The sequence below is a fragment of the Microtus pennsylvanicus genome, chromosome 9 (assembly GCF_037038515.1).
Source record: "Microtus pennsylvanicus isolate mMicPen1 chromosome 9, mMicPen1.hap1, whole genome shotgun sequence".
Taxonomy (NCBI): Eukaryota; Metazoa; Chordata; class Mammalia; order Rodentia; family Cricetidae; genus Microtus; species Microtus pennsylvanicus.
The window spans coordinates 60,349,467-60,375,809 of NC_134587.1; the positions used below are offsets into that span (position 1 = coordinate 60,349,467).

Here is a 26,343-nt window from a genome sequence, read left to right on the forward strand (position 1 = left end):
ATCTGCTCGCCTGATCAACTGTCCCTTGTTCAGGGAACATCCTAAGGAGCTGACACCAATGCCTTCTCAGAACCCAGGGCCTCAGGTAGACCCAGATCTACCATAGGTGGAGGTGGCAGCTGAAGCTGGGGAGGGCACGGGCCAGGCAGCTGCCTCCTCCCCACAGGCCACAGCTGTGGGCTATGGCCTGTGATGACAGAGCCAGGCAGGTAAGCAGCCCTGTGAAGAAAAGGCAGGGCAAGGCTGGAGTGTCCACCATGTTAGCTGCGTGTCCCCCAGACCTGTGCTTCAGTGGGGCGCATGCACCTCAACCTCTCCACCATCACATCCAGATTCTCAGACATGGAGTTAGACCCCTTTGTGCTCTTAAACTTTAGTGAGAATTGCAAAAAGCTTGATGTCAAAGATTTGCCAGAGATTTAAAAATATTAACTCACTTAAGGAAAAAAGAAGGCAAGCCCATTGTGAAGAGGCCTCAGTTCCATCTTGTTCTGATAACCCTGACTTATGACCTAGTGAACTTGCCTGGTCCTGGGGCTGCTGGGCTCTGGCATATGCAGTGCCCCACTGTATCAGACTTAGAGAACTAGGAAGGCAAGTGACCTCAGCGTCACTATGAAGACAGTTTGGTTTCCCGGCTCCCTGAAGAGTCCTCGACTGTAATGAAATGTGTTTTCTCTTTAAAAACCAAGAGCAAATGTCCACAGTGCCAGTCTTTCTGATTGGACCTGCTCCCTAGAACAGTGCACATGGCCTTGTCCCCTTCTAGCACTGCAGAGGAGGAGGCCTCTTCAAAACCACCTTTGACTCGTGCTCAGATGCTGGGAAGGGCTACCGGCACCCAGGTGGTAGCCCCTGTGACAAAAGCCAAACCCTTGATACTCAGGGACGCTAGTTACATAGCAGAAGCCTTCACAGGCCTGAGACTCTCTTTTCTCCCTGTGAGAACCTTAAACACTTCTGACCTCTGGTCTTTGAGGATGGCTCCATGCATCATTTCCATGTCTGCTCCTCACCGTGTGCCACTGCCAAGAAAGCCTCTGAGTCAGTGGGTTGAAGTGAGGTTGGTCCCACGAAAGCAGATGTGATGTCTTCCAGAGCATGAAAGTGGCCTCCTTCTACTGGAAGGGCATGTGCCAAACCTAGGGTCCTCCATGGTGCCAAACCTCCCCCAAACGGTCCTTCTCCGCCACATTCCATAGTGAGTGGCCCCTGCACATGAGTGCATGGGACACCGGACCTCAGTGACACCATGCCTTCTGGGGTGATTTGAGGCAGTCATGTGCCATCCAGGAAGGTTAACGTTTAACAGAATTCTGTATGGTGTTCGTGCTGTGGAGTGGTTCAGGAAAGTGCACTGTCCTGCTGCTTGGTGGGATGGGAGAAGGTGCCACTGTGGCTTTACAGCCTGAGCACCAAAAGAGTCTGCCCAGCGGCCAGAGACCACAGGCCAGGAACCAAGCATGAGCATGGGCAGGCTGGGAGGAATGGCCATGCTGACTGACTTTCCAGTTCCTTCCCTGGCCCTGGGCCTGACTGTCTTGTGGCTGTTGAAGGTTAGCCCCGTATACACCTCTCCAGCTTGATGCGGGGGTGTTGGTCTCTCCATGAGGTCAGACACACTGGCCCCACCCCCACATGCATACATAGCAAGTATGTTGTAAAGGAAACTCCCGCCGTTCCGCACTCCTCCCCAGCTGTGTGGCTCCCACTCCGTATCATAGCAGGGATAGTATACCTCCGTCTTTGCATGTTTCCGTTCTCTGACAGGATCGTTGGGTCTGGACTGAATGCCTGTGTCTTCTCTCCTTAAACCACTCAGGAATGACCCGCCCGCTGGTAAACGCTTTGATGAGTTTCCATGGGGCACCATTCAGAACTGGGCCAAGGCAGTGTGATAGCTGTCACAACTGTCACAGGGCATTCGACAAGGGCAGTGTTTGAGGCTTGGTGACAGCTTGGGAGAGCGGCAGTTGGTGTGGGCTCGGCCGGATGGGAGTGGCGGCATCCGTTACAGGACCTGATCCCTCCTTCCCTGACTCTCAGCATCAGACTTCCTCTAGGGGTTCCAAACCCAGGGCCCATCTGAGGACCTCCAGAGACTGAAGGTGGCCAAGCCACCCCGGGGAGGCAGAGGCCATGGCCTTGCTCATCACCTGATTGTTTTGCCAGCACTAGGGTGATAGCAACCCCACAACACATGTGGAGAGGAAGGTGTAGGGTGAGAGCAACCCCACAACACATGTGGAGAGGAAGGTGTAGGGTGAGAGCAACCCCACAACACATGTGGAGAGGAAGGTGTAGGGTGAGAGCAACCCCACAACACATGTGGAGAGGAAGGTGTAGGGTGAGAGCAACCCCACAACACATGTGGAGAGGAAGGTGTAGGGTGAGAGCAACCCCACAACACATGTGGAAAGGAAGGTGTGGGGTGAGAGCAACCCCACAACACATGTGGAGAGGAAGGTGTGGGGTGAGAGCAACCCCACAACACATGTGGAGAGGAAGGTGTAGGGTGAGAGCAACCCCACAACACATGTGGAAAGGAAGGTGTGGGGTGAGAGCAACCCCACAACACATGTGGAGAGGAAGGTGTAGGGTGAGAGCAACCCCACAACACATGTGGAGAGGAAGGTGTGGGGTGAGAGCAACCCCACAACACATGTGGAGAGGAAGGTGTAGGGTGAGAGAAAACCCCACAACACATGTGGAGAGGAAGGTGTAGGGTGAGAGAAAACCCCACAACACATGTGGAGAGGAAGGTGTGGGGTGAGAGCAACCCCACAACACATGTGGAGAGGAAGGTGTAGGGTGAGAGCAACCCCACAACACATGTGGAGAGGAAGGTGTAGGGTGAGAGCAACCCCACAACACATGTGGAGAGGAAGGTGTAGGGTGAGAGCAACCCCACAACACATGTGGAGAGGAAGGTGTGGGGTGAGAGCAACCCCACAACACATGTGGAGAGGAAGGTGTAGGGTGAGAGAAAACCCCACAACACATGTGGAGAGGAAGGTGTAGGGTGAGAGCAACCCCACAACACATGTGGAGAGGAAGGTGTGGGGTGATAGCAACCCCACAACACATGTGGAGAGGAAGGTGTAGGGTGATAGCAACCCCACAACACATGTGGAGAGGAAGGTGTGGGGTGAGAGCAACCCCACAACACATGTGGAGAGGAAGGTGTAGGGTGAGAGCAACCCCACAACACATGTGGAGAGGAAGGTGTAGGGTGAGAGCAACCCCACAACACATGTGGAGAGGAAGGTGTGGGGTGAGAGCAACCCCACAACACATGTGGAGAGGAAGGTGTAGGGTGAGAGAAAACCCCACAACACATGTGGAGAGGAAGGTGTAGGGTGAGAGCAACCCCACAACACATGTGGAGAGGAAGGTGTGGGGTGATAGCAACCCCACAACACATGTGGAGAGGAAGGTGTGGGGTGAGAGCAACCCCACAACACATGTGGAGAGGAAGGTGTGGGGTGATAGCAACCCCACAACACATGTGGAGAGGAAGGTGTGGGGTGAGAGCAACCCCACAACACATGTGGAGAGGAAGGTGGTCCCGGGCAATACTACCGTAGACGTGGAGCAGGGTGGAGGCAGGTGGTCATCCAGCATGTCGGTAATGAGTAAATGTCTGCTACCACCAGATGTGCAGGTCACCACCGCTGGCCCCCTGAAGGGAGAGGCCACGCTGGTCCAAGCTTTTGTTTTTGTTTTTGTGACTGCCTCTGAGAAGTTGTCTTAGCTAGGGTTTCTATTGCTGTGATGAAACACTGAGACCAATGGCCAAAGTCACTTAGCTCCTGTCAGTCAAGCAAGAACTCCTGCCCAGGACACTTGGCTCCTCTTGGTCAGGACAGAGTCTGCCCTGGGCTGAAGGACTTCTGCAGTCTCACCTGTCTGCTATCCTGACTCCCTCAGCCATGACCTGAAGTGGAGGCCCATGCTCCAGCCCCCAGTCCCCATCCTCCACCCTCCACATCCTGTCCCCTGGGCTCCATTGCCACGCCCTGCTCCCATACCCTGACCCTACACCATTCCCATGCATCTTCACAGCTGTAGATCACAGCTTGGAGACAGCTGCCCTGGACACTAGCCATTCCTGCTTGTGGAAAGAGCTGATCAAAGATACAGCATCCCAGATTAGACGGACTTCCTTTACAGATGGTAAAACTTTTCCTCCATCCATTGACTCAAAGACAAAGGGTTCAGGAGAGAAGCAGCTGCCCAGGGAGCTAAGCTGCGCATATTACCCTTGAACAGGCCATGGGGAGACACCGGGGGGGGGGGGGGCTGCTTCCCTCCAAGTTCCCCTTGTCCAACCCTCTCAGTTTCAGAAATGCCATCCTTAGCTTCTACTTCTGAACCCTGCAGCTGGGTCCTCACTGTGGAGTCTCAAGCCAGCCAGCTTCTCCCTACCCTTCCTTGACACTGACCCTGCAATCACATAAGCATCACTGTGTGTCTTTGGACAAGTTGTCTTACTCAAGCAAGGAGCAGCCTTACCTCCTAAGTGCCTGTAATGGTTAAGTTCATTAACAAGAAAGAGCTCGCTGCTATTGCTGCTATGATTAACAGTTTCCTGTAGGAACCAACTGAGGTGTAATTTAATTGCTTGGGACACTGAAGCTCAAGGGCCCCACCATTCTCTTGTGTGTGTGTGTGTGTGTGTTTTTGTTTTTTTGTTTTTTTTTTTTTACTGTGGGAACAGACTTCTGCAGACCTCAGTAAACAATGGCTTTCCTGGTAGATGTAAGAAAGGGCGGGCTTTATACTTCAGCTTTCCCCTAAGCTGCCCCGGTGAAAGCTCAGTGGGTGTGTCAGTGTTTCCTAGAAGAGCTGACTACTCCCTGATAGTGAGGGCTAACTTGAGCAGCACTGCCCCCAACACTGTGTTACTTTAGGGGTCTCTCCCAATTCTGAAGCCGAAGAGTTGGGGATGGGAAATATGAGCACCCAGGGACTTCTCAGACTGCTCCAGTGGTGCTTGGTGTGGGATAGTTCTGCTTGTGATGTTTATCTTTCCTGAGCATGGCAGAGAGTTCGTGGGACAGGCAGAGGTGATACTCTATGAAGCTGACCCTAGAGATGCCACAGTGGGAGCTGGACCCTGGCAGGGTGGCCACAGAGGTCAAGTGCTGCCAACTTCCATGTAGCAAAGGAGGCTGCCAGTCATGCCTGCCGTCTACGTCCAGTTGTGGGAGCCTCGATGAGAATGAGCAGTGTCTCTTGTGAGAGCAAAGCAAGCTTCCCGAGTGCAGTGTTCCTTTAAGGAGTGGTTGCCGGCTTGGAAACCACCGTGCATAGTGACACCCACACACCAGGGCGTGAATGCTTGGGCAGGTGTTTGCCTGGGCAACAGTACAGCCCTTGGAAAGGTGAGAGTTTAACCCCTGACCTTCTGCCACAGGGTCATGCCTAGCGTGGGGTGAGCAACACAGCACACGCCACATGCGTTCATGCGAAGTTGGTGGATTCCCCGCCTTACACTAATGAGCTTCCAGGTTGGTTCCCACACACTGAACCAAAAACTGTGGGCTAGTATTGAAGATACCTGGGGGAGGCGGAGCCGGGGATGACACCCTGGGTGCTGTAATCTGTGCCAGTCTGTAACTGTGTTACCCACATCAATGGCTTCTAGCCTGTGCTGGCCTGGTTCTCTGCTGAGTGAATCTGAGGGGCAAACCTCCTGCCTTCAAGGTGCTACCAACGCTCACGGTCCATCTTTATTGTGAGCCTCAGTTTTAAAGCTTTCAAGAACTTGCTTTCTAATATCAAGGGGACAAGGATGGTTAGTGGCACTGGATTCAGCTGCTCTCTGTGTGTGTGTGTGTGTGTGTGTGTGTGTGTGTGTGTGTGTGTGTGTGTGTGTTGTGATGTAAATACTTAAAAATCAACAAAATGACTAATTAAAAAAACAATTGGGACTTAAGAATGTAAGAATTCTGCCAATCCTGGCCAGTAGCTCTCAGCACGTGTCACAGGTCCGCCCTCTGTCCCAGCAAGTGACTGCAATACTGACCTGCTGGCATTGTGGCTCCGCCCAGACCTGCCGTCCTGAAGATGCAGTGCGGTCTGAAGTCTGTCACTTCAAGCGCCACTTTACAGGATTTAAGTTTTATTCTGCCCAGCTGCCTTCCTCGTGTCCCCTTTCTGTGAATACGGCCACGTCTGTGGTCAGAGGCTCTCCAAGGGGCTTGGTGGGCCCCTCTCCCACCGGATGACTGGTGGTGTAATCCCATTCGACCTTCAACCCTGGACTTTGAAAAGAAGCATTATGTTTGATTGACAGTGAGCAAAAGCCCTTGGGGATGGGCTTTTTGTTGGCTATAAATAAAAGGGGATAATTAGCAAATAACAGACTTTACTGTGTGACCTTAAGGCATCTCTCCCTGCAGCAGCCAGGCAGGGAGTCCTTTCTTCTGCTTTGTCCTCTTGACTGAGTCATCAGCAAAGCAAAGACAAGCTTTCTCATCCAAACCCACAGCTCCGACTTCACAGCAGTGCCTTCCCTACACAGGGTGCCCTCCAGTGCCAGGCCTTACCCACCTTGCCCTAAGGTGCTCATTGTCACTGTCCCTTTCTCTGGCCTTGGGTGGCAGAGGCAGGGGTTAGAATGCCCCTCCGGTGGTCAGAACTGCCTGAGGCTGTGTAGGAATCTCAGCTGGTGCCTTTAGGGAAGCCTGCTAGAGTGAGAACAGCTTGAGATGGTTTGTAAGGATTTTTGCTTCAGCCATCTAATTTTGTAGAACAGGAAAAATATCTAGAGACCAAAGAATGGCCCTTCCTATGTGGACTCGGGTATCCAGAGTCCAGGATCTGCCAGCAGTTTTGTGTGCGTTAAACTGAGCAGTTGAAGGCCCTTTGGACCTCGGTCTAAACTGAGCGGGACTGAGATGGCAGTCTTCACGTGTCTCTATAAGGTGATGGCCCCTTCACCCCTAGAAAGGCCATACCAGCGCACCCCACCCAGGCTGCACTTCAAGAGCTGGGACACCTACCTTCTTTCCTTACTTCCTGTGTCCTGACACAGGAATCTGGGGTGTGGGAAGCGGTGCCATGGAGCCGAGGAGGGTTTAGACTCAGGCTGTCTATTGTCCCTGTGTCCTGAAGCCCCTCCTAACTGCCTCTCTAACTCTGGCAGGGTCATGGCCAGGGTCTCTCGATGTGGGGTGTTGTCTGTACCTCCTTGTACTCACACAGAGGAGCTCTGTGAAAACTGGCCTGTCTGGCCTCTGACTAAGGGAGAGGGTGACCTGCTTCCTGCCCAGGTCACCTTCCGGGACTCTGCCTCCTGTTAACCAGTCTCAGCAGGACAATTTGCTATACTTTTCCCACCTCTGGTCTATAAATTAGACTGGCTGAGGAGATTGAAAAAGCTTGCATCTCAAGGCACAGACTCACCCGTCCTTCTTCAGTTACAGAAACATCAAAAAGAATAAAAGATTATAATGCAGGGGGAAATGTCACCAGCCCACTGAGCTCTAGGGCATGGGATGGTAACGACCAAACTCCCGTGTTGGCTGTGCAGTGCTTGCGGTCACTGTAGGGTCCTTATGGACTTCCTGGTGACCATGAACCACACACACAATATATAAATTATGTAATATTATGTCTGTGTACATGTCACGTGTGTGTGCATGTATGTGCGAGGACATGTGCCGATTGGTTCACATACCTGTGGGAACCAGGGAACCTCAGTTGAAGTGCCTCAGGCTCCCGCACCCTTTTGTTGTTGTTTATTTCGAGACGGTCTCTCATTAGCCCGGGATTTGCCAGCTAGACTAGACTGGCTCATCAATAGGCCCCAGGACCTGCCTGTCTCTGCCTCCCCAGCGCCAGGATCACAAGGTCACATCAACAGGCCTGGCTTTTTTCCTGGGTTCTGGAGATTAGACTCAAATCCTTATATTTTCTAGGCAAGCACTAAGCAACCAGTCCCAGCTGTGGCATGAGCTTGAGTAAGGATGAAGCCCAGGTATCATGGCCTCTTCAGCTATGGGCATGGTGGGGGCGTGTAGTGGGTGAGGACTAAGGCCGTGCTCAGGTAGGCGCTGTGGCCGTCAGACCGCCCGCAGGATGGGTACCTCTTGGGGAGCTGTGCCAAGACTCAGGCTGGATGTGCATCAACAATACATTTAGGCCAGTCCTTGGAGAGAGGTCAGCCAGGAGGCCCCTGGGTGACCCCAAGTGGAACTCAGCCATATGTAAGCTCCGGCCCTGTCCATGGAAGCATCTCTATCAGGTGGTCAAAGCGTGGAACAGAGCCTGTGAGGTGGGCTGAGTTCACGCTGGAACCTCCCCATCTGGGAAGGTGTCTTCCAGGAAACAATATCATTTATAAACTCACAGAATCTAGGTGGGGGATTCTGCTGGACTAGCCATCAAGGGCCACAGTGTTGTTTTTTTGGGGGGAGGGGTTTCCCCCTTTGGACTAGGTGCAGCCTAGAATTTCAAAGGTCCAGGTCTGTGGTCCTTTGGTAGAGGACCCTAGGGTCATGGCAAGAGGTCCCTAGGATCATGGCAAGAGGTCCCTAGGGTCATGGCAAGGTCCCAGGTAGCTTTGACCGGCTCAGGGATCAACTCATCACTGGTTTGGGAGACCATTGTATGGACCATTCTTGGCTATGGAGAAATTGCCAGCTTAAGGCGATACCTACAAACTTCCCAGCAGCCCCCAAATTTCTCAGGAGTTCAGGAAGACTCTTGGTCACCTTTATTGTTTCTCCTTAAGTCAGAAGTGGGTTTGAGGGCGGCTCTGCTAGGCCTCCTTCCTGCTGCTGTAGTTAATACCGCTAAGAGAAAGAATCCCCTGTAAAACTCACACATTGCCACCTGAGGAAGACAGCAGGATGAGCCACCCCCAAGAGTCTCACACAAGGCGCTATGTATACAAACCCTAAATCATTTCCTCAGAACTTAAAAATATATGTCTCGGTGGGTGGCTCTTTCTGGCCTGCACTCCCCACAAATTAATTCTCACTGCTGAGAAGTCTGAGTGATGTTGTCTCTGTGTGTTGAGCTCACATGTGAGGCCAGCTGGTGTCTGCAGTGTGATGAACGAAAGCAATTGTCCCTTGCTCTCTCCTCACATGGCCCTTCTGTGTTCCCCAAGGCTCTGCCAAACATGACATCCCTGGCAACTCTTTTCCCATGACAGTGTGGAGCCCCTGTGGGCTGGTGTCACGAGTTTTACCAGCAGGCATTTGAAGCACCAAAGAGCAGTACAGTTAATACCCGCTGACTCCTTGTGAGCTTCCAGGTTATGGCATCTCCACAGCCCACTCTCTTGGTCCTCTTGTGACCTGGGTCTTCATGGGTAGAAATTACCTTTGAAGTCACCTGCCAGTGATCAATGTGAGTCTAACAGACACTGAACGTCTGTCAGGATGGTCAGCACCGTCCTGCCTTGTGCTAAGGACTGTCACCTTTGGCCTGGTGGGTTGGCTTCCCCCAGAGAGTCCCGGTAGTCCTCCCAGTAGTCCTCCCTGTCCCTGCCATCTGGGGACAGCTGCAGTGCTGTCTGTCTGTGCCCATGCTGGTCACCAAGATGCAGTTGGGTCTCGGTCCCCATGAGCTTCAGGTGCATGGTAGGACCAAGGGCAGGCAGGCACAGGACCCTGCACATCTGACAATTTGTAGTGGCCATAGTCTGTGATGATGGCAGGAATCCCTATTAGCCAGCAACAGGTGAGAGCCCTGGAGTGCCTGCACCTCTGCCAAAGAAGGGAGGAGACATTTTGTTTACCTGTGAATCAGGTTCTGCCCTCCTCCCTTGGTGCCTCTCTCCCTCTCTCTCTCTCCCTTTCTCTCCCTCTCTCCCTCCCACCTCTCTCTTTCCTCCATCACTCCCTCCCTCCATATTTCCCCTCTTCCCTTCTTTCTTCTTTTCTTCTCTGACTCTCAGACACATTTTTAAAAACTAACGGTGAACCACTCAGCACATAGTGTTTGTGCGAGAAACAAAGGCTTGCTCTGCTCACTGGGAACCGAAATGCCTTTTTCCAGCCACGTGACCATAGCTCCCTAGGTGTTTGTAGCTTGTGCCAGAGGCTCCTGCGGGAAGGCTGTCCCAGGGCCCCAGTGAGTGAGAGGCCAGGTCTCCTCGCAGTGACAGTGCTTGTGCTCTTCCTGCAGATGAAATCATGCACCAGGACATCGTCCCGCTCTGTGCCGCTGACATCCAGGAGCAGCTGAAGAAGCGCTTTGCCTACCTGTCTGGTGAGTTCCGGAAGCCTGGGCCTGGCCAGGGTTGCAAAAGGGACAGTTTCCAGGGCTGCTGCCCACCCTGGATCCGTTGGTGCTTCGTTGCTGTCTGTGAAGTGTCTGGGGTGGAGAGGAGGTGGCAGGGTCATTTGTGTTCTGCTGTTCACACCACAGCTTCCCAGGTTAGGTGAGTCATCAAGAAAAGAGGTGTATTTAGCTCACAGATTTGAGGGTCCAGGGCTGAGGGATGCATCTGGGGTGATCTTGCTGGCAGAATCCCGGGGCCGTGCAAGTTATCACATGGTGAGAGGTGGGGTACATGAATGTATGCAAACATGTTCATGTGTGTCTGTGTCCTCAAGTCTTTATATAGCCACTAGGACTCAATCAAGGGTCCCCAGCTTGATAGCAAAGCCTAGTCACTTCCCAAAGTCCCAAAGTCACTTCCCAAAGGCCCCTGTATGTCCTGCAGTTGGATTATTTCTGCCTCACGGGACATCCCAGACTGAACACAGACCGAGCACAGGAAGGTTAAAGACACTCCTAAGTGTACCCTGGCTATCAGGCTGCTCAACAGCTGTCAGATCTAGAGCTGGGTGAGCTGGGTGCTCCTGACCTGGGATTCCTAGAGCTTGGTCCTTCCACGAGTGAGTGGATGCGAGTCCCATGGCCTTGGTGCCTTCTATGATCAGGGCTGGGGGATCTCTCCCTAGGCACCTTCCTTGGCTCTGCCATTGCCTCGTCCTAGGCTCTACTTCAGAAGCAATGGCCCTGAACCTGACCAAGCTGAAAACGGAGGGACATGGTCTGTCCCCCCTTGTGCAGCAGCTGGTGTATGCCCACCCCGTGACAACTCTCGCGTCGAAGTTCCAGACACTGATGGAAAGAGTGCCCTCAGCATGTGGACACTGCCCTCCAGCCTAGATGTGTCTGTTGACAAGACCAATTAAGAGCCTTCCTCCAGATCCCAGGTCAGCTCAAGGTGGCTGCTCTAATAAGTCTGGAACCCCACACCCCTTAGCCACATAAGGAGAAACTGTCCCTATCTGTGGCCTCAGGAGCATCCCACCCCACAGAGCTTCCTCTGATTTTCCTGGTCTGTGGTCAACATGCTCCAGTCACATAGATTCCGGGAGCTCTGAGATGTGGGACAGGAGTGGACTTGAAATACAGTTTGTGGGGTATACATCACTGACTAGGAGGAGTCTAGCCATCTGAGGTGAGCAGGAAAGCGGAACCTCCTGAGATGGTCTACTGATGAGGAAGGCCACAGCTTCCGTTGGGAAGGGCCTCCTCAAGGGGAAGGGAAAAGGGGAGTTCCCTGAGAGGACAGGAGTGAGAACCACCCTGGAAGTGAAAGCTCCAGAAAAAGCTTGTGAGCAGCCAGTATCTGCCATCCCCCAGCCCGAGTTCTCGCCTCCTCAGCTTCCTCTCCCTTGTCACCACCCTGACACGCCTCCAGACTTAGCTATATGCCCCACCAACCTCCGGTCATAGGCCTTAACCTTAACTGTGAACTGCCCATATGTCCCCATGTGGGGGTCTAAGGTACTTGAGGGTAAGATCCTGGGTGCCCCATTGCACGCTCACGTCTCCACAGCCTGGGAGCTCCAGGTTACTTAGTCAATGAAGTTAAGGCCAGGTCTCACCATAAGGTCTCTTGCTGAACCTGACCTCCTCTGCCGCCACGTGGCCTCAGAGACTGGCTCCTGCTCAGAGAGGCTAAGAAGCTGCAATTATCTGCCCAACTGCAAAGGTGCAGGGCCACTGATGGGGACGAGTGTGTGGGCCTAGGAGTTGACAGCAGCCCTGCTAGGGTCCAGGAGGACCAGGGGGAGCAACATTGCTGCAACCCGAGGAGGCCTGGAAGAGCTCACAGCTCTCGTGAGTCGGCCCACGGACATGTTTTTGACCTGAGTCTCGGAGGACCCGCCGAGCCAAGCTGGCATCTTTGAGCTGATAAATGGTGGTGTCCTTTGTGTCCAAGTGTGGGCAAATCTGCTCTAAATGTTCAAATATGACACTTGACTGTCTACAACTGTTCTCCAAGCCAGGCCACCTGTATTTCGTCACACCCAAGACATTTTGCAGACACCTCTATCATCTTCCTGTTCCCATGCCCCGTTCACCAGAAGACCCAGGTGCCCTACCTGAGGATCTGCATTCTTACTGCACCTGAGCTGCATCCATGCTTTAGAAAACCCCCTGTCCTACTGCCTGTTCATTTCCATCCTCTGGAAGGCACAGCTTCATACTTAAAACCACCCTGGATTGTTCTCCGATCTACTACGCTGTTTTATGAATATGATGAAAGATAAAATCGTCAACTAAGAACTTCAGTGCCTGCTGGTGTAGGATTCTATACTTTATCCTCTCCTCTGCTATAGAGCAAAATTAGGCTGGCGAAGAACTCGTTCTTAACTGCATGAGTTCATGTTCTTTGTTACCAAGCAGGACTTTCACTTGACCCCTTGGTGTGGCCATCCCTCAAAACGGTTGGCACTCAGCAAGCACATTGAGATGAAGATACATCAACAGATTCCCCTAGTGCTGGGGACCATCCACTCTGGGGAAAGATGCCTCTCTAACCCTCCAGCTGAATGTGCAGAGATAGCTCTGCCTGGCAGAGCGGCTACCTCCTGGCTGGTCCTGTGGGCTTCACGGCTTCTGCCCGCCTCTGCTGGTGCCTCACTTTCCCAGTATTCACAGCCATGTCTTCCCCGTGGTAGCTGTAATGGCAGAATTGCAGCTGGCCTGAAGTTCTCTCTATGAGGCTGCCCTAGATCCTGTGCAGTGTTCCAGGGACCTAAAACACTCTCTCCACTCAAAGGCTGAGTTTGTGGCAGGCTCTCTCAGGGCATCTCCTCCTTCTGATTTCTACAGTCAGCCTGAGGCAGTCTCTGCTCTTGAGAATCACCGTGAAGAGATACACAAGTGGACAGCTGCCCGGGAGTCCTGCGTGCTCAGAGAACATCAAGATGAAGGGTTGGTGGGCATGGTTGAGGCCCCATGAGCTTCCCCTCTTCCATGTTAGAGTGTCCATTGGTCTTTGTTGTGGTTATAGGCGTCATACGTGGGTAGGACTGTTGGTCTCTACCCTCCTTTGAAGCTGGCATTCTGTCTTCCCGTACCATGAGAGCTGGCCCTCAAGGAAGAAGCTTCAGGTCATATCCTGCTCAGGTCCTCTGGGTCCTGTGTCTGAGGTGCGTGGTATCTCCAAGAAAAAAGGGCTGACCTTCCACCTCTAGGGGCAACCAAGGACAACAGCAACAGCTTATAATGTTTTGAGAATCCCTTGAACAACCCTGACCAACAACTCAAAAGGGAGTTTCATGCCTGATGTTGGTGTTTTGTTAGATATCTGTAGCTCTTGGGCATGTGATGTACATGTATCCATTGGAGGCCAGGCTCCCTGCGATCCATTGCTCTCTGCATTGTGTCCAGCTGGGGTGTTCTGTGATGGTCTCCATTTGCCATAAAGACAAGCTTTTTTGATGAGGGTTAATTAGGACACCCAGTGTCCCCGAAGAGTCTCCGTTGCTCTGTGGGAGGCTCTGCTGAATTATCTGCCCTTTTCCTCCCCAGGTGGGCGGGGACAGGACGGAAGCCCGGTCATCACCTTCCCTGACTACCCGGCCTTCAGTGAGATCCCGGACAAGGAGTTCCAGAATGTCATGACCTATCTCACCAGCATCCCTAGGTAGGGGCTGCTGAAGCCGGAGCCGGTTCTGTGCTATTGACTGCTTGATTGAGACTCCGGGGGGGGGGGGGGGCTGGGACAGGGTGGGGCTTTGCTGAGGAAAGGAGCCACAGGGCAGAGTCCACTGTTACAGACTCTGGGCCTGTCCTCTTCCCATGGACTACTTGGCACTGTAGAAATCCCAACATTTGATCCCAAGTTCAAGTCCAGCCTGAGCTACTAGTGAGACTTGTTCCAAGAAAGCAAGATATAATCACTAATCACTTTTCTCTTTTAAAAATGTTGCTAGTCGTTGTCTTTTCTGGGCTCAGAGATCCACAGGGAGTCTTTCTCTCCATCCCTGGGGAACTCCGTGTGGTCATGTCTGGGGAGGAAGACCCTCTGCATCTGAGGCTCAGTGTGTCCCAGAGCCTGGCCACCGTGCCAGTCTGGTCATCAGTCCCAAGGAGGTCATCAGCCTACGAGAGAGACGTGGTTCCTGCGGCAACTGCTGGAAACCGAAAATCAGAAGTAGCTGCAGCCACTTCTGTGTGGTTGGTGGTCATAGTAGCCAAGATATCCTCGAGGAACAGAACCCATAGAATGAATGTCTATTAAAGGGGGATTTCTTAGATTGGTTCACACACTGTGGTCTAGGTAGTCTAATAATGGTGGTCTGGCATCAGAGAGGCCTAGAACTCATGAGGCTGGATGTGTCCGCAGTTTCCAGTCTGGGGCTGAGGGACTGGAGGTGTCACAGAGCTGAGGGAGAGGCTAGGGAAGTGGCTGTGTTTCATCTGAGACTCGCTCAGACATCCAAGTGGAGGTGGCAGGTCCAGACTGACCCGTTTTATGTTTGGAGCCCGGAGCAAGGGTCAGCTAGGAGTGGTGTGAGCTGGTGGGTAGGGCTGAGAGTGGGTAACACAGGGGAGGAGCTAAAACGGAGCCCTGTGTGTCCCCAGAGGGGGAAGAAGATCTCTGTGCCAAGGGATATAGGACTGAGCCAGGAAGTAGAGGTGAGCCCGAGCTGGACCTGAGGAGCAGGGACCAGCAGACACTGTGGCCGCGGATGGCTCATGGGTGTCTAGGTCAGCACTGTGCCGTGCCTGTCATTAGGGCTTCCTCCACTGTGCCTTCTGGTCATCAGCAGTAACTCCACTCCTGTCCCCTCTGTGCTTATCAGCTCATCCCAGCATGTTAGGATTCTGCCAAGGACAGTTTGGGAGGGTGAGTAAAGTTGACAGGATATAGAAGAACGGAGGGTAACTGAAAACAGCCCCTGCTTAGCTTGCCCGCGAGGCCACAGAGGCAGCCTGGGTGACAGGAATGGGAAGCACGTAGGCTCTACCCCAAGATGAGAGGGACCCGGATGTGCTGCTGAAAGTGGCTCAATGGAGAGGAAGAGGGAGCAGACAGTGGAGCATCCTCCTCATCCTAGCCTGGCGTGCGTTTCTTCCTCGAGGCTGAGCTAGTGCTAGCTGAGTCCACTGCTAGATGCTCTTGCAGAGTTCACAGGGCTTGAGTGTCCGTCATTCTACTCCGCCACAGACTCACGATCCTGGAGTTGGCCTCACTCACCCCACACTAGCCAAGGTACTCCTCTAGCTTCCCTGACCACCTCCAGGTCCAAGTAAGGCCACCAAGGATTTGTGTAGACATGCATCCTCACCCATGTGCACATGCACACACACACGCACATGCACACACACACAATCGTGCATTCTCACAGTCACACATGTACACATATACAGGCTAGCATGCATGCTTACCCATGTGCTTGTACACTTATACGTGATCATACTCACAAATGAATGCCTACATGCTCATATATATGCAGGGGTTCATACCTGTGCTCCCACATACACACCCTCACATGCACACACACTCATGTGTTTCCAACACATGTTCACATATGCATGCTCATACACACTTATGCATGTTCATGCATACATGCTCACCCTTATTATACACATTATATACATATTTACATGCATGTTTACATATGTGCATTTCCATGTTTGCACATGTACACATTCTACCATGTGGGGAAGCAAAGCAAATCAGGTCGAGTTGTAAGTTTTAAGAATACTCAAGGGGTCCCAGCAGAGTTCCTACTGTAAACTCAGCACTCAGAAGGCTGAGGCAGGAAGACCACGAGTTTGAGACCTGCCTGGTTTACATATGAGACTCCAGAGAGATGGGGAAGAAGGCAAAGAGGGAGTAAAAACAAAAGAAAAACTGAATATTGAAGGAAGGGAAGAAATCATACCAGGGTTGCTGCCCCCAGGAATAATATTGATCAGAGAAAAATCCCATCTCTGGTTGCCACAGTGTGGGTTCTCTTTGCTGCAGCTGCCACTGGCTCCTTGGGAATTCTCTGCCATGGTTTGTGGGTACTTCTGTGGGGCCAGTGTCCTCCGGCAAGGATATCTAGTGACCTGTGTGGAAAGGGGGCTGGCGGAGTTCCCGGTGCCTTTGCTCTCAGGAGCAGGCTGCTCACGGACCACAGATGGGCAACCTTACCTCACCAGCAGGCAGGAAGCTGGTGGCTGTGAACCTCCACTCGAGCTGTTGCTAAGGCACACAGCGACAGTGCAAATTCAAAGCAGCATGCTAGGGTGTTTGCTCTTAAGCAGGTCATAAGTCACCTGGAGGCAATTTTCACTCAGGGCTGGGAGCAGCCAGAGGGTATTGGACCCCCTTCCCCTGTAGCACACTGACCCTTCATTTGCAAAGCTCCTCCGGTCACACAGGCTGACAGACAGGCAGTTCTCTCCCAGCTGCCCTTGGGGATGAGGTGTGGGCGTATGCTTCAGTGCGTGCAGACGTGTACACACCATACGTGCGCTGAAACACGCAGGTAGAAATGAACAAGGCAGATATGCACAGACGTGAACACACACACGTGCTCACAAGTGTGCAGAGACACACGTGCTCACTGAAATGATACGCAGCTTGTGAGGACCATGTGAGGTGGAATGCAAGGCTCAGAAGCACACCTGAGAGCCTCAAGCTCCAACAGGCTGTGTGGGTGCTGTCTCTAGAACGCCTGTTTCACCCTCCCTTGCTGCCCACTCATGCAGGCCCCAGAGCAGCCAGATGCGCGGCCCTAAGACAGCCTTATTCCTGCCATGAATTCAGATGGGAGTTTCGATGGCTGTGTGAGTGTGCAGGTAGAGCGTGTGTGCATCCATGCATGTGCCCGCCCACAGCCTTGCCTGTGTTACATGTGCAACTTCTACTTCTGCTTCTCCCTCCCCCTGCCCACTGGAGCCACAGATAAGGGTTGGTTAACCTCAGGACTGCTCCCTTCCTTGTGTGGTGGGCAGCATGGCATCCTTTTTATTGGTGCCCATAGTGTAAACAGGCCAAGTGCACCTGCTTGTCAGCAGGGGGCTTTGGAGCCTGTGCGTTCCTGGCTGAGGCCCTGCTGCCGTGAAGGACCATTGCTAGATGAGAAGGTTCTCGTATTCTGTCTCTTGTTGATGACGGCACCTACATTTCTACCCAGGTGATGCTCCCTTGAGCCTTATGTACCCAGGTCTGCAACTCTGTCTTAGTTAGGGTCTGCTGCTGTGACGAAACACCATCATCAAAAGCAGCTTGGGCTAGCCTGGTCTACAGAGCAAGTTCCAGGATAGGCTCCAAAGCTACACATGTCTTGAAAAAACAAAACAAAATAGGTTGGGGAGGAAAGGGTTTATTTTGCAATTAAAGGAAATCAGGACAAGAACTCAAACAGGACAGGAACCTGGAGGAAGGAGCTGCTGCAGAGGGCATGGAGGGGTGCTGCTTACCTGGCTTGCTCAGCCTGCTTTCTTATAGAACCTAGGATCACCAGCCCAGGGATGGCACCACCTAAAATGGACTGGACCCTCCCTCCCTCCCCATCAATCACTAAGAAAATGTCACGCAGCCCCGACTGTAGCCCGATCTTATGGTGGACTTTCTCAAGTGAGAGTCTCTCTTCCCAAAGACTGTAGCTTGTGACACATAGACAAAAATCTAGCCAGGACATCCTCCTTGCTGTGGTGTCAGTGTAATGCTTACCTCGGTGGTCACAGTGTGTGGCTTCCAGGCCAAGAGGACTGCGGAGAGTCAGGGCCACTTCACTCTCATGTGGATGAGCCTACCCTCCCTTCTCGGAGTTCTCACAGAGGGCTCTAGACTCAGTTTCTTACACCAGCTAGATTTAGAAAGAAGTCTGGCACTTTGAGCACTGGGGGGCCTCTGAGGCTTCCCAGAGTCCCTGCAACTTCTGCCCTTGAATGCTCATACTGCAGTGACATTCTTGTGAGGTCCTGTCCCTATGTCTTCCTGGGTCACATTCTCCTGACCCCACTAGAGGCCACTTTCTTTTAAGCATTTGTTAGTTATATCTTTCTCTGTAACTGTCATACAGTATGATAGCCGCTGAGCACATGCGGCCACTTGAATCTGTAACTGTCATACAGTATGATAGCCACTGACCACATGTGGCCACTTAAATTTAAAATGAAAACAAAATAGTTGTTTCTGCTCACACATGGCTAGGGGCTACCATGTTGGTCAGCTGCAGTCTGTGATGCATTACGTTGGTCAGCTGCAGTCTGTGATGCATTACCACGTTGGTCAGCTGCAGTCTGTGATGCAGTACCACGTTGGTCAGCTGCAGTCTGTGATGCAGTACCACGTTGGTCAGCTGCAGTCTGTGATGCAGTACCACGTTGGTCAGCTGCAGTCTGTGATGCATTACCATGTTGGTCAGCTGCAGTCTGATGCATTACCACGTTGGTCAGCTGCAGTCTGTGATGCAGTACCATGTTGGGCAGCTGCAGTCTACAATGCATGTCATGTTAACAGCCTGTGCCTCAAATTCAAGGCCAAGGCCAGTGGTTCTCCTGCTCACTTGTCTTGGAAGAGGAACAGCGGCCATCACCCTGCTAGCGGCTGTGTCGCTGTCCTGCAAGGAGGCTCTGGGTGGCAAGAATAGTGGCTCTGGGTAGCCCTCCCCCAGGGCCTTCCTCATCCCTGTCACACACAACCCTTAGCTGGCTGTCCAGGGAGCTGGCAATGGCTGAGAGGAAGCCCATGCACCGGAATGCTACTTGTTAGAACTCTTGGTCCAGGGTAGAAAAGAGTTGCCTAAAGGGCTGTCTTGGCAGCCTTGGTCAGCCCTCAGGGAGGAGACTAAAAATACCTACAGCCACAATGGAGACAATGAGTGGTGGCTCCCCCACTACTACACACACACACACACACACACACACACACACACGCATGTGCACACATGCACGCACGCACACACACCAGCGATTTCTCTGTGAGGTGTGATGAGCTCTGGTTCTGAGCACAGACCGCTCAGGTCTCCAAAGTTCGGCAGAGATCATAGAGGCCTTCTGTGGAGAGACCATGGGTTCTGGGAGGCTGAGGGAAAGGGGAGGGCAGAGGCTGCTTAGCCAAGGTGGCGAGAGTTGGGTGGATTCAGGCCATTTCAGACAGCAGAGAAAGGAGGACTGAGCCCAATAGCTGCTGTGGAATCGTGGGTTCCATTAGTCTTGTCCCCCAGCGCCAGGGGTGCTTTGATCATGTGACCCCTGCCCTCCACCAGGCACCCATTCCTGTGCCTTCAGGGAGACTTTGAGGTGGGGGACGCCTGCCCAGAGCCAAGCATAAGTAATAACATCCATAGATGGGAGGGGGACCACCCAGTTCTATAACCCCATCCCTGCTCCTGCCCACAAGCACCGTTTCCATGATGTAGCTGCTTTGAGGTCACCAGGTCCTGTGTGTTCCAGGAGAGCCAGTAAAGCTGTCAGTCTGCTGACTGACTCAAGCCTTCTGAACCCATGGAAGCCAGGCAGGCAGCCCAGAGGAGGCGGATCCCCTCAGGAAGACGGACTTATTGTCCTGAAGCTGCCCCAGTGCCCTGGCTGAATCCTTACAAACTCTGTGCCCTTCTGCTCTCAGGATGCCCTTGGCAGCCAACTGTGGCTTCAACCAGTGAGGCCTGGACATCTGGTAGGAGGCCAGAGGTCAGGGAATGCTCCAGCGCCAGACTCTCCTGAATGTGCAGCTTCATGCTGACCACATGAGGGCGCCATTAGTCAAACTATCGACCTGCCTGGTTTCACATACTTCCCCGCCTCCTTTGGTTCCTGTAACTCCAGGACCTGCTCTTAAACTCCAGTGTCACCCCGACATAGTGACACATTTCACACACTATCAAGGGAACGTGTCCCCTCTGGCCAGCGATGTCCCATCTACGATGAGCATATCCTGTGACCCTCGGTCCTCTGCTCGGCTCACCACTAGCTGCCTCTCTCCAGGCCCCCACACCCTCTCCTGACCTCATGAGCTGGTTCCTTTCATCCAGGTACCACAGGGCCACGCTTCACACTTGCCCTGCACTCCACCAGTCCCTGGAGTGCTAGCATCCACTGGGTCCTGAGTGCTGGCTCCTGTAGCCCAGCCTTAACACTCACTCTTGCTGCTCGGTCCTTGAATGTTAACACCCCCCACACCATGCTTCCTACTTAGGTGAGCTATAGGGTTAATTTTCCCTGGGGAGATGACGCCAGGGACACCACAGGGACCGATGACAAGCCGAAGAAAAGATTCCTATCTAAGTCCATGTTATCAATCATTGCAGCGAATTGACGGCCTTTCTCATAGACACATGGGTGACCCCAGAGTAGCTGCGTCGTGGAAATGGTGCCATCTCCCAAAACCAGGCGGAACTGGGGCAGGATTGTGTACAGTGAGGGTGTGGGGTGCATCTAGGAGGGAGGGAGTGCCCAGAATCTCAGGTGAGAGTGCAGTGATCCCCCCACTCCCTCCATCTGTTGTGAGGGTCTCCTGTGGGTTCTCACAGGCGCTCTGAGCTAAAGAGAGGGGCAGTCATGTCGTGCCCAGAGGACAGTGTTCTACGCAGCCTAGAGTCTTATGTAGCTCGGATGGGGCCTCTCTCATTGAGGCCAGAGGACCAGGGGTGTTTAACCTCTGCTGCCCCCAGCCAATATGAGGTGATGGAAGCATTTCTACTCCTGTGGGGTCCGACCAGAAGACCCCTGCTGAGCTAGGTCTTGGGGGAAATGTGAAGCTGGGCATTTACATCAGCTGCAGGGCAGAGCCTGGCCCTGCGCCTGTCATTTTATGATCACATTGCTGCCCGGTGGTCAGACGTCAGACCTTCAAAACTAGATCAACAGTGGCCTTACAGAAGATTCCAGCAAAGTCAAAACTCCTGAAACAACAGTTGTGAGACCTTTCTTGCATAAAGTGAGCTCCTGGTCCTCAAATTTAGCTCAGGTGCCTGCCTGGGAAGCCCCCCTTACAGGTTTCAGAGCTGGAGATCACAGCAGGTGTCTCTAGCAAAGCTGATGCCTGAAGGCAGAACACCTGAGGCTCCCCGTGCCTCTTCCCATTCTTCAGTTGTAGGAAAACCAGCCCCAGCAGTCTCTCAAGGCCCAGGGAACTGCCCTGCAGCATCCCAGGGGAACTGCCACCCTCCTGGGGCCAATCCCAGGGTCTGGCTTGCTGGGGGTGCAGGCAAGCAGATGCTGTGATGTTGGAACCACCTTCATGTGCCCCTTCTCTTCCTATAGATCCATGTTCTCTGGCATGGGAGGGACGGAGGGAGGAAAGAAGGGACGGAGGGAGGGAGGGGGGAGATATTGGCAGCAGGAGGAGAGCCTCAGTGGGCCCACATGTGTCTGAGAACCAGCTGGGCATGCCCTGGGACTGGCTGCCAGTGATGGTAAGGAGAAAGGAATTACTTCATTCCAAGATTTCCTTCAGAGAGTGTGACCCTGGGAGGCAGCCACAGTGTCCTGGTGATCTAGTATGGCAGGTCCAAGTGTCTGGGCTCTGTGACAATGGGCAGCAAATGTAATCTTTCTGTGCCCCACCCTCACAGAGTGACCATGAAACCTCAGTAAAGAACTGTGGTGGTGTTTGTCCCATGCTTGGCCCATAGCCACATAGCAAGTCAAGAGGTCCTCACCCAGAAAGAGGGACTGGCCCTGGCTGGCAGGGATCATGATAAAACAGTCCTGGGAGTTCTCTGTGCCCCAGACTGAGCTGCTGGGCAGTGGAGTGAGGACACAGCTGCCTTCCCACCCTCGGCTGTCAAGCCTTAAGATAGCTACAGTGGACAGGGCATCCAGAAACACAGCTTGCAATCTGGTCCATCCTCCTAGTGTCTTTAATTCTTTGTATTTGTGATAGTTTCAATAAGAATGGCCCTCATAGGCTCATAGATTTGAACGCTTGGTCGTCAGGGAGTGGCACTATTTGAAAGGATTAGGAGTCGTGGCCTTGTTGGAGGGAGTGTGTCACAGGGGTGGGCTTTGAGGTTTTCAAAAGCCCAAGACAGGCCCAGTGTCTCACTCCTTTCCTGATGGCCTGGCCATGCTTGTTGGCAAAATGTAGACTTTGGGACTTTGGATTAAGAAAGCAATTGAATGCTTTTGAGGTTTAATGCACCATCCTGTTAGGAGCGCGGAGGACAGTGGTGCTGAGAGCAATGTAGATTTTGATGGCCTGGCTCAGTAGGTCTCAGATGAGGAAAATATTAATAAATGGCCAGGAGACTATTCTTGAGATAGTTTGATGAAGAATATGACTGATCTCTACCCTTGTCCAAAAAATTGGCCCGGGGCTAAATTGAAGAGCTTTCCATTGATTCCCTTGGTAGGGGAGAGTTCAAGACAGCCTTTTATTGAGGGTGCCGTGCAGTTGTTAATGGCCACTCTTACACATAGCTATGAAGAGAAGGAGCAAGTCAGTAGGCAGCACCCCCCATGGCTTCTGCATCAGCTCCTGTCTCCAGGTTCGGCCCTGCTTGAGTTCCTGTCCTGGCTTCCTTTGATGATAGATGGTGATATGGAAGTGTCAGCTGAGCAAGCTTTTCCTCCCCAACTTGCTTTTGGTCACAGTGTTTCACCACCAGCAGAAACCCTAGCTAAGACAGGGTTTCATATATAATAATTTTTTTTCATTCTCATGGTCTTGAGTGTTCATAGTACAGGGTTTTAGAAAAATCTAGATGTTTAGTATGAGTGAGCAAAGGCCATGCCCATGGCACTGGGTGTAGGGGCAGAGCTTCATGAATGGAGGGGTGGGGACCGTGTTGTGCCTGTGTGGCCGGCAGCAAGTGTTTGTGTTTCCTTGGGCATTTGTGCAGATGCACATAGGAGCTGACAAGCTGAATGTAGGCTCCCAAGCTTCTGTGTTAGGCTGGGGTGGGGCCGGCACCCCTGGGCTGCTTGGTGGAAGTTTGTTCCTGAAGAGAATATTCTGGCTTCAGGAGCTTGCTGGCATCTCGGTTCTAGGTCCTGTTGTGCAAGGAGTATTTTTTGTGTGTGTGTGTATGCACATATATGTGAGTGTATTGGATGCATTTGTACATGTTTGTGTATGTACGTGTGCAAATGCACGTGTATGTGCATGCAGAGGCCAGAGGTCAACATCCAATGTCTTCCTCAGTCACTCTCCACCTTATTTTTGTGTCAGGGTCTCTCCCCAAATCTGGAGATCACTGATTTGGCCTGACTTACTGACCAGTGAGCCCCAGAGATCCCATCTCATCCCCTCCCCCAGTTCTAAACTTACAAGTGTGCACTGCCATGCCAGTTTTTTTTTTTCTTATGTGGGTGTTTGGAACCCAAGCACAGGGCACAGGCCTTCATACCTCACGGCAAGCAAATTCACCCACTAGTCGCCTTCCCAGCTCCTTCACGAAGGGGTTCCATGAGAGGCGCTGAGAGACCAGAGAAAAGGGCTGTAATTCCTCCACAATAGAAATTGCTTCCGAAGAAAAGGAGGAGACTGAGCCAGGCTGTGGTTCTCTAGGAGATGGTGGCCCCCGCCATAGATCTCCACTTTTACTAGATTGTATGTAACTCACACGGGGCCCCAGCAGGTGGCTGCTGCTATTGTCCCCCCATTTGTAGAAGAGGAATCGGAGGTGGTCACAGTGAATTCTGGAACAGTATCTCACCTCATGCACACCCCTTGGTGTGAGCTGCTAGTAGGAAGGCCTCTGTGGATTCCCTCAGGTCATTGATTTGGGACTGGAAGCATGCAGCCAGACTGGGCTGAGGCTTGTGTGTGGTGACAACCTACTGTTCCGAGCCCTTTTCTGTCACTCTAGGAAGGGTCAGGCTTAGATGACTGACTCAGAGTTACAGTGCCAGTCCCCAGACATGTCCTGGTATTGGAGAAGGGAGGCTGGAGTGGGCTCCCATCAGCCCATCTGCTGTGGCCTCAGGGCTTCCATGATTGCGTGTAAATCTCATGCATCATAGGGAAACAGCCTATAACCTTGAGGGGGGCTGGTCGGGAACCCATCACCCCGGCATTGCCAATGGTCTGTACTCCAGGTGGCTACTACAGTGCTGCTACCTCCCTGCCTGGTTTTGGGGTGCGCCGTGGAGCACATGGTACAGGCCAGGGCAGGCTAGCTGGATTCACCCACTAACTGTTAACTAGTACTGAAAATTCAGCAAAGGCCTGTGTAGAGCTGCTCAGAAACCCCATATGCTACCACCTCAGGGGTGTAGGTGCCTATATCACCCAGGCCAGAGCAGGACTGGAAGGCTACTCTGTCTCCACCTCCTCAGGCACTAGCCCAGCAAAACCAGCTGGGCAGGTGAGTGGGTCCCCAGTTCTGTTGAGCTACCAGCAGCAGAGAGGAGAAAGCCACTTGTACATGGGCGTTTTATCAGGAGTATTTTGCATGTCATCGAACACGTGGAGTCCTTTATCCCCACCCCCCACCCCCACCCCCCACCCCCGTGTACTGGATGCTTGACCGCACACTGGTGTGTGCTCTGCAGACACAGATTACTTCCTGGGACTCAGAACGGTCTATTAATGGAGTTGCAGCATGCAGGGTTTTGCCGACTGCATAATTTATAGCGCACTGTAGAATTTTGACTCTCCCTTAAGTGCAGAAATGGCTTGCTGAGATACGTCTGTGGATTCGGAAATCAGGCCTTCCGAGCCAGTGCCTCCAGCAGCCTGTCTCGTTCCTTTCTGCTGAGGATTGGCTGGCAGCAGTGGCTGCTGGCACTGCACAATTGGCTTGGATGTGAAATTAGCCAACAGAAACAGGCCTCCTACTTCCCCCGCTTCCACCCCATGACTCAGGCTTCTGCCACCAGACTGAGCTGAGCGACTCGGGGCATGCTACACAACTGCATGATGCTGCCCTGCCTTTATCACAGATGTCGCTGCTGCGGAGGGCGAAAGCTTGTGCCTCACACCCTGCAGACATCAGGGAGCCCTCACAAGCCTTGGAGATTTTCACCCAAAATTGTGATGTCATCAGGAGCCATTTTTTAATGTGGCTGAACACGGGACCTCAGATGCTGGGACTAACGTGATGTATGCGTCCTGAAGCTTGTTTGGGATGGCTTGACCGGCTGCCTGTGCACAGAGAGACGTGGCTTGGCCCTTGCTGTGCAGTGAGATGTCACTCTGTTCCAGAAGGAGGGGCTTCTGCTGACCCGTGAATCGACGCTGAGAAATAAACAACATACTGAAAATATCTGTTCTTCTTTACATAGAACAGTCCTGGGGAGTGCAGGGTGGGGCTGCTCGGGCCTTTGGAAGCCTGCTCCTCTGCTGAGACCTCTCTCTGGCATGCACATTGGCTTACAGTGCAGAGATGGCATGGGACGGTGGGGTCACCAAGGTGTGTGGCAGCCAGGTTGGCCACCAGCACGTGCTGACTGAAAGTGTTTCTCCCGTTTCAGTTTGCAGGATGCTGGCATTGGATTCATCTTGGTCATAGACCGAAGGCAGGACAAATGGACCTCCGTGAAGGCATCGGTCCTGCGAATAGCCGTGAGTACCTCACGGGGCGGGATCTCCGCGATCCTTGGGGGTGGCAGTTCACTGCTCTTCTTTCTAGTCTGTGTGGAAGATGGGGGATTCAGGTGGCTAGCAGTGGACCTAGCCTGGGGTAGGTTGAGCCATGCCAGCCCCAGAGGGCCTCTGAACTCTGGGCATGTTCGTTTGTTGTGATTTTCTTAATAATGGATCATAGAAGTTTTGAGCAGAAAGGATTCTGAGCATGTTAGTCTTCAGGCTAGAAGTTAGACACTGAATCCACTCGTTGTTTCTAAGCAACTAAGGCATTCCACATGCGGCTGTTGTCTTTAATGTTAGTCCTGAGATGTGTTGGTCCTTGCTACCAAGCCCCCATAGCAGGCACAGACCCTCACTGTCAGGGCCTGTCTGCAGCCCCCGCTGTAAAGTCACAGGCAGGACTTGCTGGCATTTTCAGGCTACAATTACCATTTCAGAGTAGTAAGACGGAGGCCGCGGAAATCTTATTTCCACAGCTGCTCCCCACCCACAGACTTAACACAGACCCCTTCTTCCAAGACAAGCTCACCCACACTTGCCGTCTCCACCTGTCACCCATAGCGTCGTGAAGGACTGACAGTTTGGCTGTCTGC

At 52.8% G+C, this 26,343-nt stretch overlaps 1 protein-coding gene across 20 annotated transcripts in view; it reads left to right on the plus strand.

The window, feature by feature from the left end:
* Mcf2l (MCF.2 cell line derived transforming sequence like) overlaps positions 1-26,343 on the plus strand; it is a 102,038-nt gene that overhangs the window by 38,692 nt on the left and 37,003 nt on the right. For 17 of the 20 annotated variants that reach the window (XM_075986183.1, XM_075986188.1, XM_075986184.1 and 14 more), the window contains exons 2-4: positions 10,147-10,230; positions 13,801-13,915; positions 25,636-25,726. In XM_075986183.1, coding sequence (XP_075842298.1) covers positions 10,147-10,230; positions 13,801-13,915; positions 25,636-25,726 — 290 coding nt within the window. Of the gene's footprint in view, positions 1-10,146; positions 10,231-13,800; positions 13,916-25,004; positions 25,265-25,635; positions 25,727-26,343 lie in introns of those variants that run through there. The other 3 variants (XM_075986198.1, XM_075986196.1, XM_075986197.1) reach the window with 3 other exon arrangements.